General features: G+C 41.2%; 1 protein-coding gene across 5 annotated transcripts in view; it reads right to left on the bottom strand.

The window, feature by feature from the left end:
• Positions 1-16,446, bottom strand: part of LRCH2 (leucine rich repeats and calponin homology domain containing 2) — a 55,023-nt gene extending 38,577 nt beyond the window's left edge. For all 5 annotated transcript variants that reach the window (XM_054839522.1, XM_054839523.1, XM_054839524.1 and 2 more), the window contains exon 1: positions 16,107-16,446. In XM_054839522.1, coding sequence (XP_054695497.1) covers positions 16,107-16,380 — 274 coding nt within the window. In that variant the 5' untranslated portion in view covers positions 16,381-16,446. The remainder of the gene's footprint in view (positions 1-16,106) is intronic.
• Positions 16,447-16,708: the final 262 nt, after the last annotated feature.

Below are 16,708 nucleotides of genomic sequence, written 5' to 3'. Positions count from 1 at the left end.
CAGGAAGTGCACAGATAACACCAAGTTAGAGGGAATGAAGAGGCAACTCATATGCTGGAGGGATGGGATGCCAGAGTCATCTCAACTGGCAGACACCCTATCCAGTTTAATAAAGGCAAATGCAAAGACTTACACCTGTGGCAGAATAACTCCTCACCCCAGTGTGGGCTGGAGGACAAAAGGGTAGAAGATAGCTTTGCAGAGCAGAACATGTGATGCTGGTACACAACAGGCTGAATGCAAGTCCTCAGTGTGCCTAGCAGTGGGCAAGCCCATCCACACAGTATGCTGCACATGTCCATCAAATAAAATGACTGGTACAATGAAACTTCACTTTCCAATGGCATGATTTTTGGAAGTAGACTCAACTTTGCTTCCTGAAGTCTAGAATACATGGAATTGTCAGCTAACTGGCTGCTGCTCCATCATTTCTAAGAAACATTCTCAAGCTAAAGTATCACAAAGCCTTCCTTTAGATCACAACATCCACTGCTGACACCAAATTCTGCAAACTCTAGCTGCAAGAGGCAGAAGATTTATGTTGCAGGACTGGCATTCTTAATGAAGTGAATGAAAAATGGAATACAGTTAATTAAAACTAAACATCCCAACTAAAATTGAAAGCCTTATTAAAAAAATTTAGCATAGCTTGAGAAAGTTTTCACAATAATAATATTTGTTTTCTGTCTTCTACCACATCAATTTTTAAAATATTATAGAAAAATGGCAGCTTTCACATGAAAGATTTTTCTGCAAAACCCTTTTTATGTTAAACAAAGGCTCTCATTCTAATATTCAGCAGAGTAGGATTACTGTGTGCAGAAAAGATGCACAGAGTTTTATTGCCAGCACAGTACTACAACCTTCACCACATGATGAACAGTCTTTGATACAATCCCATTCTGAAGAAACCAGTTCTAAGGCTCTTCCTGATTTTATCGGCAGCTGGAAAGATAACTGAAGGCTAGTACAGAGATGTAGTCCACAAAATAGACATGACAGAATCGCACCCTACCGCCGCTGATCCAAAAAGCAGTACTGTAGGTTATGTCTAAACTGGAAGATTCAAGTGTACCATGAAAATTCTGCTGCTCGGTGTGCATCCAGCCATACCCCAATCGCACGTCTTTGAAAGACACAGGTTAAAAAAAACAGCTTTGCAGGTTTTTGTTGTTGATGGGTTGGTTTTGTTGTTGGTGGTTTTTTTATTATTCTGCAGAAATAAAACCTAGAGGTGGGCCAAACAACAACTATAGTGTGCACCATCTCTCTGCTCTGGACAATGAGTGGACCAGGACTGTAGTACTCAACAGACAATATAAAACCAGTTGCGGTTTCTAGCCTGGCCTGACAAAAATCACAGTAGCACAGTCTGGTGGAAGTCCCTTAGTGTACCTCATACAAACCCCATACAATTTCATATTGGAAGAAAAATATACAAATATTTTGAAGTTGGTACATATTACTGTTGAAAACACTTCCCTGAAAACAATGCCATAAGACACTGTGGGGCAAGGATTCTACTCTTCCATTATGAAAGCGAGAAGTGCTATTAAAATAGGAAATTATACCCATGATCTGTCAATAATAAACCAAAAAATGTTAATAAAGAGTTGGAAGACAGTATGACTTCTCTTCCAAACAATTTTTTGTTCATTCATTGCAAAACAGTATTAGAATAGCCCAGGGGTTCAGATCTATCTAAAGAGAAAGATTCAAGTATATACAGTTTTCCACAACATATCAAATGTACTTACAGCTTTTCCAAAAAAAGTAATGCTATTCTTTATCCAAACTGAAAAATTACTTCTACTCCAGAAATGTTTTCACAATGAGCAAAAAACTTAAGATGATTTCATCTATTACGCTAAATCAAATTTAGATGTGAAGCTTATGCAATTTAGGTACCTTTTGAAGACTAATAACCCAATGTATGACAGAGAAAATATTCTAAGAAAAAAGTAGGAAACTTCTGGAATAGAGTGTTCCTCTATAAACAAGCTCAACTTCATCTCAATCAAAATGGAAGCATGTTGCTCACACACAAAATGAGAATGGTTTTGTAAGGGTTAATAGACTGAGGAAGCAAGGAAAGCTGCTAAATGCAGAACTGCAGATGATTTAAAATGACAGCTCCTCTAGAAGTGAGATTATAGGAATTCTTTACTTAACCATTTTAGACTGGAAAACTAAATTGGGGGTGTTATGTGAAGACTAAATAGAAAACATACATGACTGCTCATGAATCACAGGGTATTTCAATTCACTATCTGCAGAAACAATACAAGTGAGAAGTACACCATTACTAATGTTAAATTTAAAAGAGGAACTACAAAAATATGAAGAAGTTGGTTGCAGCTTAGTTTCTTTTTAACAGAAAGAGTAAAGTCTTCACTGACTGTAAGACAACACTTAAAAGCAAACATATAGATAGTTCGAAAGGAAAGAATTTTGGGAAATCAGAGTTTGGAAGGGAAGCTATTAGAAGTATGAAGGTATCTTGTATAAATTTAAGCCATGATCAAAAGGAAAAACAAAAAGCTCAAGCTGTCAGGTTACGGCAGTGTGCAGTAAGGTAGTCAAACAGTATTAACATCACATTTGCCTTATTTTTGCACTTTTCCCTAAGCATTCATTACTGCTTAGTATCAGAGGCATGCTGATAGAACAGAGTGGCTTTTTATTTGATCCAGTACAATAATTTTTATATTCACACTTTGCATGCACTGCATGTTGTATTTGAAATACAAGGTTTAGTTGGGAAATATACACTTGAACTTCATCTTGATGTTATAACATTTTTCATAAAAATATGCTGATGCCTGATATTGGTGTTGGGTTTTTGCTTGATCAAAGTGTTCCAAAATTTTATTTAGAAACTAGATTGAAAAGACAAAAAACAACCACCCACCCCCCTGCAAAACCCAGATCTGCTCTCCTAACTCATAATACGTAGATTTTCCTAGCCAGTTTTTCTAGTAATGCTTTAGCCAAGTCTAAGCCAAAAAACATCTAAGCACAACAGTAACTATATAATTAGTCCTACAGAAGTCAATGAATGTACATGATCCTAAAGATACACCTTTAGCGTAGCCAAACACAAATCTGAGATCAACACACAGGACATGGGTAAAATTTATTAGTCTGTCAGATGCAAGATCACTCTGAAGAAGAAAAAAAAAAGTCTCAAACACTGCAGAAACACCTGCATATGGTGATTCCAGGAGACAGAAGTTTTCCATAATCACAAAACACTCATCTTATAATTCAAATCCTGTGCTGGTTAAAATTTATACTGAACAATAACAGCATTTTAAAAAACCCTCAGTTTAATTATATTTCACACAGTGATAGTTTAGTAGTGAATATCTACATAACCTAAGAATATGATTGGTTTCTAGTGTAATCACTAAGATATCTTGTTTTCTATCTTGTTTTGATTTTCAAAACAGTCACACAAATGTACATGTTCATTCTAAGGCCAGGGAAAATGGATTCAAGAGTCAGTAGGTATTCAAAGGTACTATTTTAATTTACTGATCTTAAGCTGACATTTATAAGCCCAATATTAAAGTGATAAATGATGTATGTAACAAAAAATTAAGAAAATAGTATGTCTCAAAGCCTACTAAAGCTTGAGGCTCCTTGCCCAGTTTGTTAAGGAACTAAGAAAGGAAACAAGATATCTGACTTTCATTACTAATCACAGAAAAGACACTTGGCAGGAACAAACCAACTTCACTGTTTAAGTAACAACACTTTCTTCAGTCAGAAAAATTAAGTTAACTGAGGCTTCTAGGAGAATCCAGAAAGCACATTTCACAGAGATCGAAATATCACTGGAGATCCTCAGAACACAACTGGACAAGGCCCCAAGCAACCTGCTCTAACTGGACCTGTTCTGAGCAGGTGAATGTCCTAGATGACCTATGAAGATCCCTTCAACCTATTAATTACATGCTATAAAACTGTAGTTTGTTTGTATTACAGGAATATAACCATCTTAGCACTGTTTGGATATTTCAAATACCAAATAAGCCCATGGGAAGGACTCATATCGGAGAAGTTGGTGGAGGACTGCCTCCTGTGAAAGGTTCCCCTGCTGCAGCGTGGGGTCAAGTGTGAGGAGTCCTCCCCCTGAGGAGGAAGGAGCAGCAGAGACAACGTGTGATGAAGTGACCGCAACCTCCATTCCCTGTCCCCTTGTGCCACTGGGGGGAAGGAGGTAGAGAAATCGTGAGTGAAGTTGAGCCTGGGAAGAACAGAGGGGGGGTGGAGGGAGGTGTTTTAAGATTTGATTTTATTTCTCATTACTCTACTCTCTTTTGCTTGGTAATAAAGTAGATTAATTTTTTTTCCTAAGATGAGTCTGTTTTGCTTGTGATGGTAACTGGTGAATGATCTCTCCCTGTCCTTATCTCAACCCATGAGCCTTTAATTATTTTTCCCCTCTTCAATTGGACAGGGGAGAAAGAGCATCCAGCCAGGGTCAACCCACCACAAACAGACAAAAAATTTTTAGAATTTACTGACAAAGAATGTTCAAGAATTACAGCAAAATAATTTCTGCATGTAACTATGTATCTCATATACAAATATATGTTTGCTCTCCAACATTAATGGTGAAGGACTACACAGAACAAACTACACAGAGCACCTATCAGCTCTTATAAGGAAACTCTGATATACCTGTCAGACACCTATAGCTCTCAGGAAACTAAACTGACCTATGTTAAATAAATTTAAAGACTATTGTTAAAAGTTTATTTAGTAATACTTAAATTATTTTTATCTGTTATGTATACTCTGAAGTAAAATAGAAGCATAGCCTGTCTTTATCTAATCCTTATGACTGCTATATGTTTTAACTGACAAATCCAAATGACATAGAACAGCCAAAACCTCAGAACCGGTTCATAAGCCCCATAAACATGGACTACAGAATCACAAATAGCAAGATTCACGCTCAGTAGTAGTCTTCTCACAAATGGGAAGCAACTTTTTTAAACAGAAGACACAGTCACAACTTGTTATAAAGTTACACCTGAGTATGTAACACTGATGTTTTACTTTCAAAAAATATTAGGTAATGTGTTGGGTTTGCTCGGCAAGGTTTTGATAGCGGGGGGGGGGGGGCTACAGGGGTGGCTTCTGTGAGAAGCTGCTAGAAGCTTCCCCTGTGTCTGATAGAGCCAACACCAGCCGGCTCCAAGACAGACCCGCCGCTGGCCAAGGCCAAGCCAATCAGCGCCTCTGTGATAACATATTTAAGAAAAAAAAAAAAAAACCAAGAGAGAGCTTTTGCAGCCAGAGAGAGGAGTGAGAAGATGTAAGAAACTCTGCAGACACCAAGGTCAGTGAGGAAGGAGGGGGAGGAGGAGCTCCAGGCGCCGGAGCAGAGATCCCCCTGCAGCCCATGGTGAAGACCACGGTGAAGCAGGCTGTCCCCTGCAGCCCATGGAGGAAGGATGAGGGGGTGTAGAGATTCCACCTGCAGCCCGTGGAGGACCCCACGCCAGAGCAGGTGGAGGCACCTGAAGGAGGCTGTGGCCCCGTGGGAAGCCCACGCTGGAGCAAGCTCCTGGCCGGACCTGTGGACCCGTGGAGAGAGGAGCCCACACCAGAGCAGGTTTGCTGGCAGGACTTGTGACCCCGGGGGGGACCCCACACTGGAGCAGTTTGCTCCTGAAGGTCTGCACCCCGTGGGAGAGACCCACGCTGGAGCAGTTCATGAAGGACTGTCTCCCGTGAGAGGGACTCCATGCTGGAGCAGGGGAACGATGAGAGGAGTCCTCCCCCTGAGGATGAAGAAGCGGCAGAAACGACGTGTGATCAACTGACCGTAACCCCCATTCCCCGTCCCCCTGTGCCGCTGAGGGGGGGCGGAGGTTGAAGCCGGGAGTGAAGTTGAGCCCAGGAAGAAGGGAGGGGTGGGGGGAGGCGTTTTAAGATTTGGTTTTATTTCTCATTGCTCTACTCTGTTTTGCTTAGTAATAAATTAGATGAATTCCCTCTCTAAGTTCAGTCTGTTTTGCTCGTGACGATAATTAGCGAATGATCTCTCCCTGTCCTTATCTTGACCCACAAGCTTTTCGTTGTACTTTTTCTCCCGTTTAGTGAAGGAGGGGGAGTGATAGAGCGGCTCTGGTGGGCACCTGGCCCCCAGCCAGGGTCAACCCACCACAGGTACTTGTAGAAAATAAGACTTCATATACAAGTATTTATTGCCATATAAAAGATCACCCTCCAAATATTTTTATTTAATATGACATTGTCATAGTTGAAATTTAATTCCAAATCACCTGGAATGTCAACTGTAAAACCTATATCTAGAAAAGCCCCCTCAAACCAATGAATCTTTTAGAAGATTATAAGCCTTTTTAATCTGAGCATGGAGTCAATGTGCAGAAAAAGCAAATCATTTGAAGTTTCTACAGAAACAAGAGATCAGTTTAAGAAATAAGCTTTTGGGGGGCCCTGCTCAGAATGACTTACTTTAGAAACTGTATGATTAAAATTTTCACATTTAAACAAACTTACATGATATTACCAAAACTTCACCTTCACTTCACAATTAATATTGCAGTAGCTTAAGATAAAAAAAATTAAGGGCAAATCTTACACGCACTTTGCATTTTCAGCAATGTTACACATGCAGCTAGTTCTGCTTCTGTTTCCAGTGTTGCTTCCTATTTATCTTAGGCACAATTTTGTGGAAGACCTTACTTTCACATACTTCTCTAGCTTGAATGTATTTTATTTAATTAGTAACTCATAAGTGATTAAGTTGACATTTCAAAACTGAGATTCATCTAGCTGTATTACTCAATTCTTGATTTTTTTTGAAAATGGCAACTCAAGGCAAAGGCACACAACAGTACTAGGAACAGAAAAAGAGAAACATTTCATTGCATACCTATATCTTGATACTGCATACAGTTCCTGGCTTATCTCAAAAAAGATACAGTACAACATACACAAAGAATATACGCACATACATGAGAATTTTTCAGTGTAAGAGGAGTTTCTACAGAACAGGTTTCATCAGCCTGCAATAGACAACTGAGGACACAATCTATTTTCATTATTTCCAGTAAAAATATGGAGCTGCAAAGGAAGTTATCAAGTAACAGGTTAAAAAGATTATTATTAGCTTTTACTAGAGAACCCTGGGCTAAATACACCTTTTGTATCAATACAATTATGTCAAATTTACACATTAGAAAAAAGTTTTTAATATATAGCACACAATTTTCTGTATTTTTCTAATTATATAAAATTGATATATATTATAAAATTATTATATATAATCCTACATATAACCATTATCAGAGAGATTGCACATAAATAAGGATGAGAACCCCTTCCCAAGCACCTACTATGCCAGGGAATATAGTCCGAGACAGCAGGAAAGGTCCTTTGCAAGTGATGTGACAGTAATTTGACCATAAGAGACATAACAGTGAGAAAATTTGAAACTGAAAGGAGAAAGAACACTGATACAGAGTTGTAGCTTTTATGCAGTCACAAAATTGCAACATGCCTGGATGAGAAACTCAGGACTTCTGAGCAAGTCCAGAAAAAGTATAGAAGAGGTGTTTCCTTGCCACCAGTGTGACCACTGTTTAATAGCTAGAGAGAGATGGAAAAATCCTTCCGGGAAAATGAGTTACTTTGATCAGCGTAACTTCCAGTGCATGTTCCATCATTTATTCGGTCGTCTAACAGATGCAATGTCTCCTTGTATGTGACTAAAGTGAAACACAAGGTACTGTGCTAATACGAGTGACCATGTTTCTCACAGCAATACACCACCAAGTATTTTAGCACAGAGCTGCTCCACATTAGATAGAAGTTAACCATCTTTTCACATTGCTTCTCAGTTTCATACTTCTCTGCTTGTGTTTCTTCTTTGAGCTATTTAAAAGGAAGAAAAACACTCCCAAGACTGTAGGTGGCTACAAGCAGCTTTTACTTTTTTTTTTTTTAATGGGTGTTTGACAGAGCACAGAATAGCTTCTATTTTTGTGAAATATATTACAAAGAGATTTTACAAAGTGGTGTTTGGGTTCTAAATCCAACCACTGAAGAGCTAGGAAATACCTGCTTTATGGTTATCCATGTCACTAATTTTAGTTACATAATCAGTCTGTACGATTAAAGTGACAGACGAAGAAACTGTACGTGACTATGTAATTAAGGTATCTCACCAAGCACAGAGAGATGGTTGTAGAGGCAGCCAGAAATTGTTCTTGGCTTTTCAAACTAAACAGCACTACTAAAGAATTTTTTTTTTTTTAATATACTCTTATTACTTTAGGGACTTTAAAAAAGTATCCCATCAGATCAAACTACAGTTGTTCCATGTGAAATACATGTTTCTGTAACTGGAACAGACCAGCAGTTGCTTCTCACAGACTTCTAACGGGGAGGAAAGACTGGGATCCAGCACACTGGGTTTGAAATCAAGGTAGCCTTGAGGAACCCACTATTACAGCCCATTTTCATTGAACCTATTCTCCTAGTCTACACTGGACATGTCTACATTGAATGTGTCTAAATCAGCAGTTCGGTTCAAGCAATTCTAGTTTTTCATGTAAGTCATCTCCACGTGCCACATGTTAGTTCAGGTACACGAGGTTTTTCCTGAAATTTGCACTCATCAAAAACTAAACCAGAAGCCCTGATCTAAAGGTTGGAACAACTGGGGGGCATGCCAGTGCTGACCTGCTGCACACCAATGCAGGGGTGAAATCAGCTGATGAATTCAGGGAATTCCTCACTATGTTACCACATGAGAAGGATCCAGGCATATCCAACACAAGACAACACACCGCTCCAATTCTTGAATATATGCGTTCAGTTATTTTAGCATAGCATGATTTAAAAAAAAAAAAAAAAGGACCAAGAGGAGGGAATCATTTACTCCTCAAACTGGCATATGAAGGGGTAAACTGGCACACCAATTGGCTATACAGTCAAAAGGACATTACTACATGTCAAAGATTATCTTCCTCTTCATTTCTGAAGGCATCTTGTCACCACAAATCTTATACAGTTTGAAATGGTAAGCAGCAAATCCCACAGGAAGCTTATCTGTTTCCCTAAACAACATGGCACTTCAGTATTTAGTCTAGGCTATAATTCTTAGAACAGCTTACTCCCAGAAAGAAACTGTTTCCTGGCAAGTCAGCAAGATTTATTGAGCTTGTGTATTACAGCACAGGGCACCTTCCAACCACTTAAATTGGTCATTACCTATTGGATTAATTCTGCCAATTTCTTTTTTGGTTTTTAAAACTTTAAATTCCAAGATTCAGTTTCAAACTATTTTAACTCTTTCACAGAGAAGTAATATAAGGGAGAGTAATCATCATTCATAAAGCAAAGTCTGGGTTTGTTAAGTATTACCTAAAATGCACACAAAACTCCCAAGTAAAGCTTCTTACGTTCATCTCTGTATGCTCAATTATATACATCCAAGGCCTTTGCCCTGAAGCGCTTACAATCTAAATAGACATGAGGCAGAGACAAAAGGCTACCACCAATCAACTGTAACCAGTGTTTACAGCTTATGTTTTGTGTGGATAAAATTGCTTGATGCTGCATAAACTAAGCAGAAACATTTTTAAAGTAAGCTGGACTGCTGGAAGATAAAGAACACTGGACAACAAGGCAAGTGAAGTAAGAGTGAAGCAGAAAAAAAAACTGAAGAAAAAGGGTAAACTACCAGTGCATGAGCACAGAGTGAACAGGGTCTAGCAACAGCATGTTCTCTTGGGACACAAAAGCCACTGCTGTAGCAACTTCAGCATCTGTTCTTATTTGCTAGTGCCTCCCACTGACTCTGTCCTAGTCATGCCAGACCTCATGGCAGCATTCAATGGCTGTAGCCACTTCTATTAGCTTAAAAATAAGTATGTAATATCACTCATTACTGCATGTAATGATTTGAAGTGAACACTTCCATCAACCTTTTCATTCTAGGTCAGTTTTTTGTCCACTACATACTGGTTCTACTTATCAAAACAGTAGCAAAGTGACAAATTGACATAGATGCTTGTTTTAATACACAGATGGTCAGGGATTTGCTCATTGTGCAGTTACATCCGCTGATCAGCAGCCCATGAACAGGCCGGAGATGCATGGTTCCTTCAAGCCTTGTAACTACATAAACCTTTTTTGAGAAATCATATGTTGACATTTGGGAACACATTAGTGATAATCACGTCTGTCAAGCAAAATAATATTTTAGTTCTGTAACAGATAATAAGACTTTTTTTTCCCCTTGCCTAAAGTGCTACACCTTCTCTAGATCAGTTTGGCCTGGTAGCAGATTCTTCTAGCAAGCAGCAAACAATCCCAGGTTGAAAGAACAATGAAAATCAGACTGTTGGACAGCCACAGAAAAGCAGAGATTTCAGAAGTCTCTCCACACTGTCATGTAGAACTTTTACTACAAAAAAGATCTAGTGAGATCTTTGCATTTTCTGTGGAATTCTAGCCTCCAGGCCTGATTCACTTACTTTTTTGTTAAGGACATGTTTCAGCATTAAATTCCAGCCCTGCCAGTAAAATCAATATATAGTACTGAATCAACTCCAACAAAGCTTCACAAGTCAAGCAAGAAGATACTTTTCACAAACAAACAAACAAAAAATCTGAAAAAGCAAAGGCTAGTCCATTTTTCTTATCTCACAAGGTTTTGCCATAAAATTCATGATCTAAATACATTTGCCTCCTCGTCAAATAATAAGTAACAAAGTAGAAATATCTATCATAAAAAGTTCTTTAGATCAATTGAAAGCAGAAATATCTGAGGTTAAATCTTTTTGATATTCCAAGGCACAAAAATAGTCAACATGATGGTATATTTAGTTTTGCTGGATGAAGAATACAAAAAGTCAAAAAATTACACATTGCACGTTTCTTGTAGGTCAGTATTTCAGATAAGGCTATAACATAGTTTGGTTGGGTTTTTTTAAGATTAGATTAAGATGTTAGTGGTATTCTTCATAATGCAATCCTTTTACGCAGGCGAACTAATAATCCATCATTTTGAACTGAGACTTTTCCTAACTTGTCTATAATACCAAGTATCCTTAACAAGTGTCCTTACTACTGGCCTTCAGCAAGAAGGCCTCAGACAACATACACAACTCATTTTCCCTTAGCCCAAATACTGCACAGGCTGAGAAACCACTCTGGGGAATTTTCACAGTTACTTGCTTATAAACTGTATCACTTCTAGATTTTACATCTGTTGCAATTCTGAGCATAAACACTACCCCCTCCCCCAAAAAATACATAATTTGAGTTTCTCTTTTTGTTCAAATCCGAAGAAGTCATTAGTGAAGAACCACATGTTTTTCAACATGTTTGATTTCCAGAATGTAATCTAGATTTGGGATACACATCAAATAGGAATGTTATTTTCTTAAGCTGAAAATTTGCTTTAGTGTTGCTATTCAGTTACCTGCTATCACTTTAATCAACATTGGTACCACCAAACAACTTTATTCAGACAGGAAAACATAATTTGTATAGAAGCATATATTATAAAGGCAGAAGTAGAGAATTATAAGTTAACATTCTCATGCAATTCACATTCAACATTAAGCTATAGGTTTTGTTATTTTTAATCCGTAGTCACATGAATTACTATATACCTTAGAAGGGCCAAAAATATGATGTAAAAAAAAAAATCAGTCATGCAAGTAATGCTAGGCAATGGTATCTTAAACAACAAGCATGTCTCCTCCCAGCCCATGCCCTCAGCAGACACATGCAGGAATCACGATGTGGGAACTCTGCCTGCGGTGCCAAGATTGTTATTGGCCATGACAGGAGGGCTCATCCTGAAGTCGTATTGGGAATACACTGGTGTTACTTGTCAGCTATATAAGAAGGTAGCAGCTGGTGAGAAAGGAGAAATTTCCAAGTTAATATATTTACAGGCAATCATTCACTTATAATTGCTTGGAAGTTCCCTCAGAATTAAAAATTGGGAATCAAGTTTGTTGTGACAAAGTCATAAACAAGTAAGCCTGACGGCACCACTACATCTATCCAGGGCAAATAAATTGTTTCTTGAGCTGTCAGTCTAGTACCTTTCATATTTACTAAATTCATGTTTTAAGAAGTGCTCACGAAAAAGAGGGGAAATTGCTAAAGGCATAAGTTGACTTAGTTCAGCACAGCAATATAGCACAGGACCCTATCTTTAAAAAAAAAGAAAACAGAAAACACACAACTCTTCAGCTAAGCAGACAGTGATTACATTGATGTGATATACTCAATTACTTAACTGCCAGGGGGCCTAATGTTGCTCATGCAGTGAGAAGCAGAATTACACATGTTAATAAAATGATTTGAATATTCAATATGCCTCTTGATACACCTCTTGGTATCTCATGACCTACAATTTTTTTTTTTTTCCAGAAGTTCATTTAACAGCAGCACAAGATCAGCTTTAACAGCCAGAAGACAAATTCAGGGAAATAATAAAATAAGATTGTTTTGGCCAAAGAGCTGCAATGACAATTTATGGTTAAAAAAAAAGATATGACAAACATAAGGTCAGAGCTAAACGGCCAGATATTGTCATTATGCTTTTAGCATAATGCAATAATTTTTGTCACATAACTTAAGACACCCAAAACATGCTCCAGCATTTGAAAATTATGTACTGGCAAGCTATTACACAAGTTAGATGCAAAATATGGCCACATCTTAAACAAAAAATCCCAAGGTATTTTTGATAAATCAACAGCATTTGTGCTTTAACACATACCTAACTGAAGTTTACTGAGAACCATAGTGGTTTTATTTCAATCCTAGAAATAACTTTCTGTTGCTGATTTTATTAAGGCAGAATATTCTGGATTTACGGTGACACCATAGATACTACTGCATGAGAGTTTGTGATATAGAAAAGAAATCATTTACATCCAGGTTTGTTAGAGGTTCTTTTTTTCAAATGTTTAAGTACCACGGAACCAAATTTCAGAGAGCCACTGACTTAGAACAGAAAGTGAAACACAGCAAAGATTTTTGACCCAACCTCCATCTCCCATGCTTTAGTCTAAATCTATTGCAATATACCCATGAATAAGGTTATGTGAAACACTGATAACTATTACAAAAATGTCAATAAGTAAACAACCATGGCCTCTGAGGCAGTTGCTCATCCTCCATCAAAGTCTATGCCATACTGATACTCTGTAAAGGATGTCCATGATTCACCAGCAGAATACCATTTACCCACGTATCAAAAACATTCTACAGATAAGTCACTATAAAAAATGCAAGTTTTTTGTTTACAAGCCTATTTTGAAAGAAATCTAAAATTTGTATTTCACAGGATTAGTTCATATATCAGTGCTACATTAAATCAGGATTGTTATGAGACGGTACTTGCATAGACCCACATCAACTATTTAAGCAAGGTTTTTTTAGAGCAGCAAGCAATATGGCTATTTTTGTCCAAGACTGCCCTTAAACATTTTCACACAATCTTTCATGATGAAAATTCAATCCTGATGGTAGTGATTGGGCTCTATGACATCCTAAAAGATAAAGACAAGATCAAGGCAGACAGCTTTTACTCAAATATGTTCAGATTCAAAACAAAAAATCTAAACCCAAAATGCAATTAGTAATAATTAGAAGCAAACACAAAATATGAATCCTTGATGCACCTGCTTCAGTATACAGAAAAAGTCTTTTTAATAATAGACTGCCTATATACAATGCTTCATTTAATGTTTTAGTTATTGAATATTTATACACAGAAGTGACCTACTATGTTGCCGAATACAGTTTTATGGTACTACAAGGAAAAAGAACTATTATTTCATGGAAAGTGTTTTTATTTTAATCTTGTGCTTCTACTATGAAATAACTAACACATTTTACCTATGCCTATTCTTCATTGCACATAGGGATGCATCACATATGTCAGGGGAAAAAAGCTAATAACCCACAAATCATTAGCAGGCTTGGTACTGGATACAAAAATTGGATTTTAAAATCAGTCCTTCACAAATTCTACACTCTGTACAACCTAATATATCACAGAAGAATAAGTACATAATGATTTAACCCTCTGCACAAATGCAGCCCACAACAAAGACCAACGGAACGAGTATTTGATAGACCAGGAGTACAGGATTGTCAGAGATGGATAAGGTACCACAAAGGGTAGTCTCATATTCAAAACAATAAGCCAGTTATTCATAACCCATGGGGAAAGAAAAGCCCCAAAACAAAACAAAAAAAACCCCATGGAATTAATTCACCCAAATAACATTTTGGAAAGCCACTACTACTTGTGAACAAAAGATGCTAGACCTCTCATTAATATTTTGTTCTAGCACATTATTCAACATGATCCATTTTAAGCAGCTACTCGAGCAGCAAATAAATCCAGAAGTACATCAGAGATGACCCAAAATATAACAGAACCCCATGGAAAATGTAGTTTTGTTTTCTAGGAACTGTATAGCGAAACGTCTCCAAGTTTACTTCACCTAAAAGCCTGGGTAAATCCAGGCTCACACTCATGATATCTAAGCATTTACCAACACGGTGAATACATTAAGCTCTGACACACACTCTGCTAGATGTGCACACATCGCTCTCACCCGCACTTCTAAGCACCTTCCTGCTGAGCTGGGACGAAGGACCTACTGGAATACCCCAGGTAATAAAGCTTCACTGCAAGGGATTTGATACCCTTGAAGGTACAAACCAACCACAGCATGGAGCTCTTATTCCCCAGAGCTCGAACTAAATAGCTTGCACACCCTCTTCCAGGCACCGCGTGCATGTACACGAATTGCAAGTACTCATCCTTATGACACGTACAGACAGACACACAGAACACAACGCCTAATTCCCCGTGAATGCCCCCCCCTCGCACGCACACAGAACGCACAACCTTTTCCTCACTGCACAAGCACACACAAACGGGAACCTCTCTCCCCACTGCACACAGGCAAGCCCGCTCCCCCCGCAACACAGGCGCAGGCACACAGCGCCGGCGCCCCTCCCCATCGCAGACCCACACACGCGGAGCACAATAACCCTCCGACTGCACACACGCACTCAGCACAACACCCCGCTGTGTGCACGCACGGGCACACATGGACGAGGTTTAGCGGGAGCCCCTCTCCCCGCAGAGCCCTGCCTTTGCACACACAGCGGCAGCACTCCGCGCAAGCGCATGCTGCTGGAGTACCCTCGTCCCTTGCACCCCACGTCCTCAGGCACACCGCAGGAGCACCTCTGCCCGCACATAGGCGAAACCAGGTCTGCTCTGGGGCACAGCCCCCCACCACAAACCCACAGAGCAGGAACGCTCTCCCCATAAGCATACACAGCAGAAGCAACCCTCAATGCACGCAGAGGGGGAGCACTCCACCACTGCACAACCCAGACCCTCCAGCCGTCCAGTCCCATTGCATGCAGGGGTAGCAACCTCATTGTCCCGCCTCCCCCACAAACGTGGAGCCTCCCCACTACCCCTCACTGCCCTCACACAGCGAGGGCCCCTACACTTCTCCGTACTGCCACCACAGCAGCCCCTCCACACACACACTCAAGACCCTCACTGCCACCACAGCGGAGGGTTCTTAGTGCTTCTCCCCATTGCCACCACACCATCCCCCCCACTATATCTTCTCCATTGCCACCACAGTATGTGCCCCCTACTGCTCCCCCCACTGGCCATCACAGCGGATCCCCCCGCTGCATCCTCCCCATTGCCCCCACTGGGCATCCCCAGGCCTCCAATGCCACCAGCGCAGGCCGCTCCCGTGCCATCCGACCCCAAGTGTCACTGCAGCCCGCATCCTCCGCAGCCCTCCTTTGCCACCACAAAAGACCCCTTCGCTGCACCCCCTCCACTGCCAGAGCAGCACGGCCCCCGCACCCTCCACATGGCCCCCGCTTCCCACTACTTGCCCCTAACTGCCACTACAGCGGGTATGCCCTCCCCCCCCCCCGCCCTCACAGCTGGCCTCCCATCCGCCCCGCACTGCCCCCACAGCCGGCCCCCCTCGGCAGGACGCCCCGTCACCCCTCACAGCCGGAGCCCCCCCCACCTGCTTGCGTGGTGTCGCTGAGGTCGTAGCCACTGCCGGGGAAGTCGCGCAGCTTCCTCCCGCTGAGGCAGAGGATGCCCGAGCTGCCCGCCTCCTCCAGGGCCCGGTCCAGGCTGCGTACCGTATGCGGCTGCGGCAAAGTCGCCGCGCCCCAGTGCGGCCCAGCCGAGAAAGAGAGAGTGAGGTGACCGGGGATCCCCAGCCCCCCCACTCCATTTCCGTTGCCGTTGCTGCCGCTGCTGCTACCGCCACCGCCCCCCTGCCCGGCCGCCATCTTCGCGCGGCGCAGACCTGCACCACAATAACAACAGCCAGGGCCGCCACGCCGCCACTGCGCAGGCGCCGCCGGGCCCGCAGGGGGCGGGGGGGGCCGCGAGAGTGAGACGGAGGCGCCGCTGGAGGAGGGGGCGTGGCTCCCGCGCGCTCCTCGGCCGTCCTCACCAATCCGCGACGGCGTGCAGCGATGAGGCGTGGCTCCACGCTTCCCTGCGGCCTTCTTCACCAATCCGCGGCGGCAGAGGCAATAGGGTGTGGTTTCCCGAGGCGGTGCTCGCCAATGAGGGGCCGCGCGCGCGCCAGGGGGAGGGCTCTGAGGAGCTGGA

Source organism: Grus americana, chromosome 12 (genome assembly GCF_028858705.1).
Source record: "Grus americana isolate bGruAme1 chromosome 12, bGruAme1.mat, whole genome shotgun sequence".
NCBI lineage: Eukaryota > Metazoa > Chordata > Aves > Gruiformes > Gruidae > Grus > Grus americana.
The sequence above is the reverse complement of the archived record's forward strand: the minus strand, read 5'-3'. Positions and strand labels throughout refer to the sequence as shown.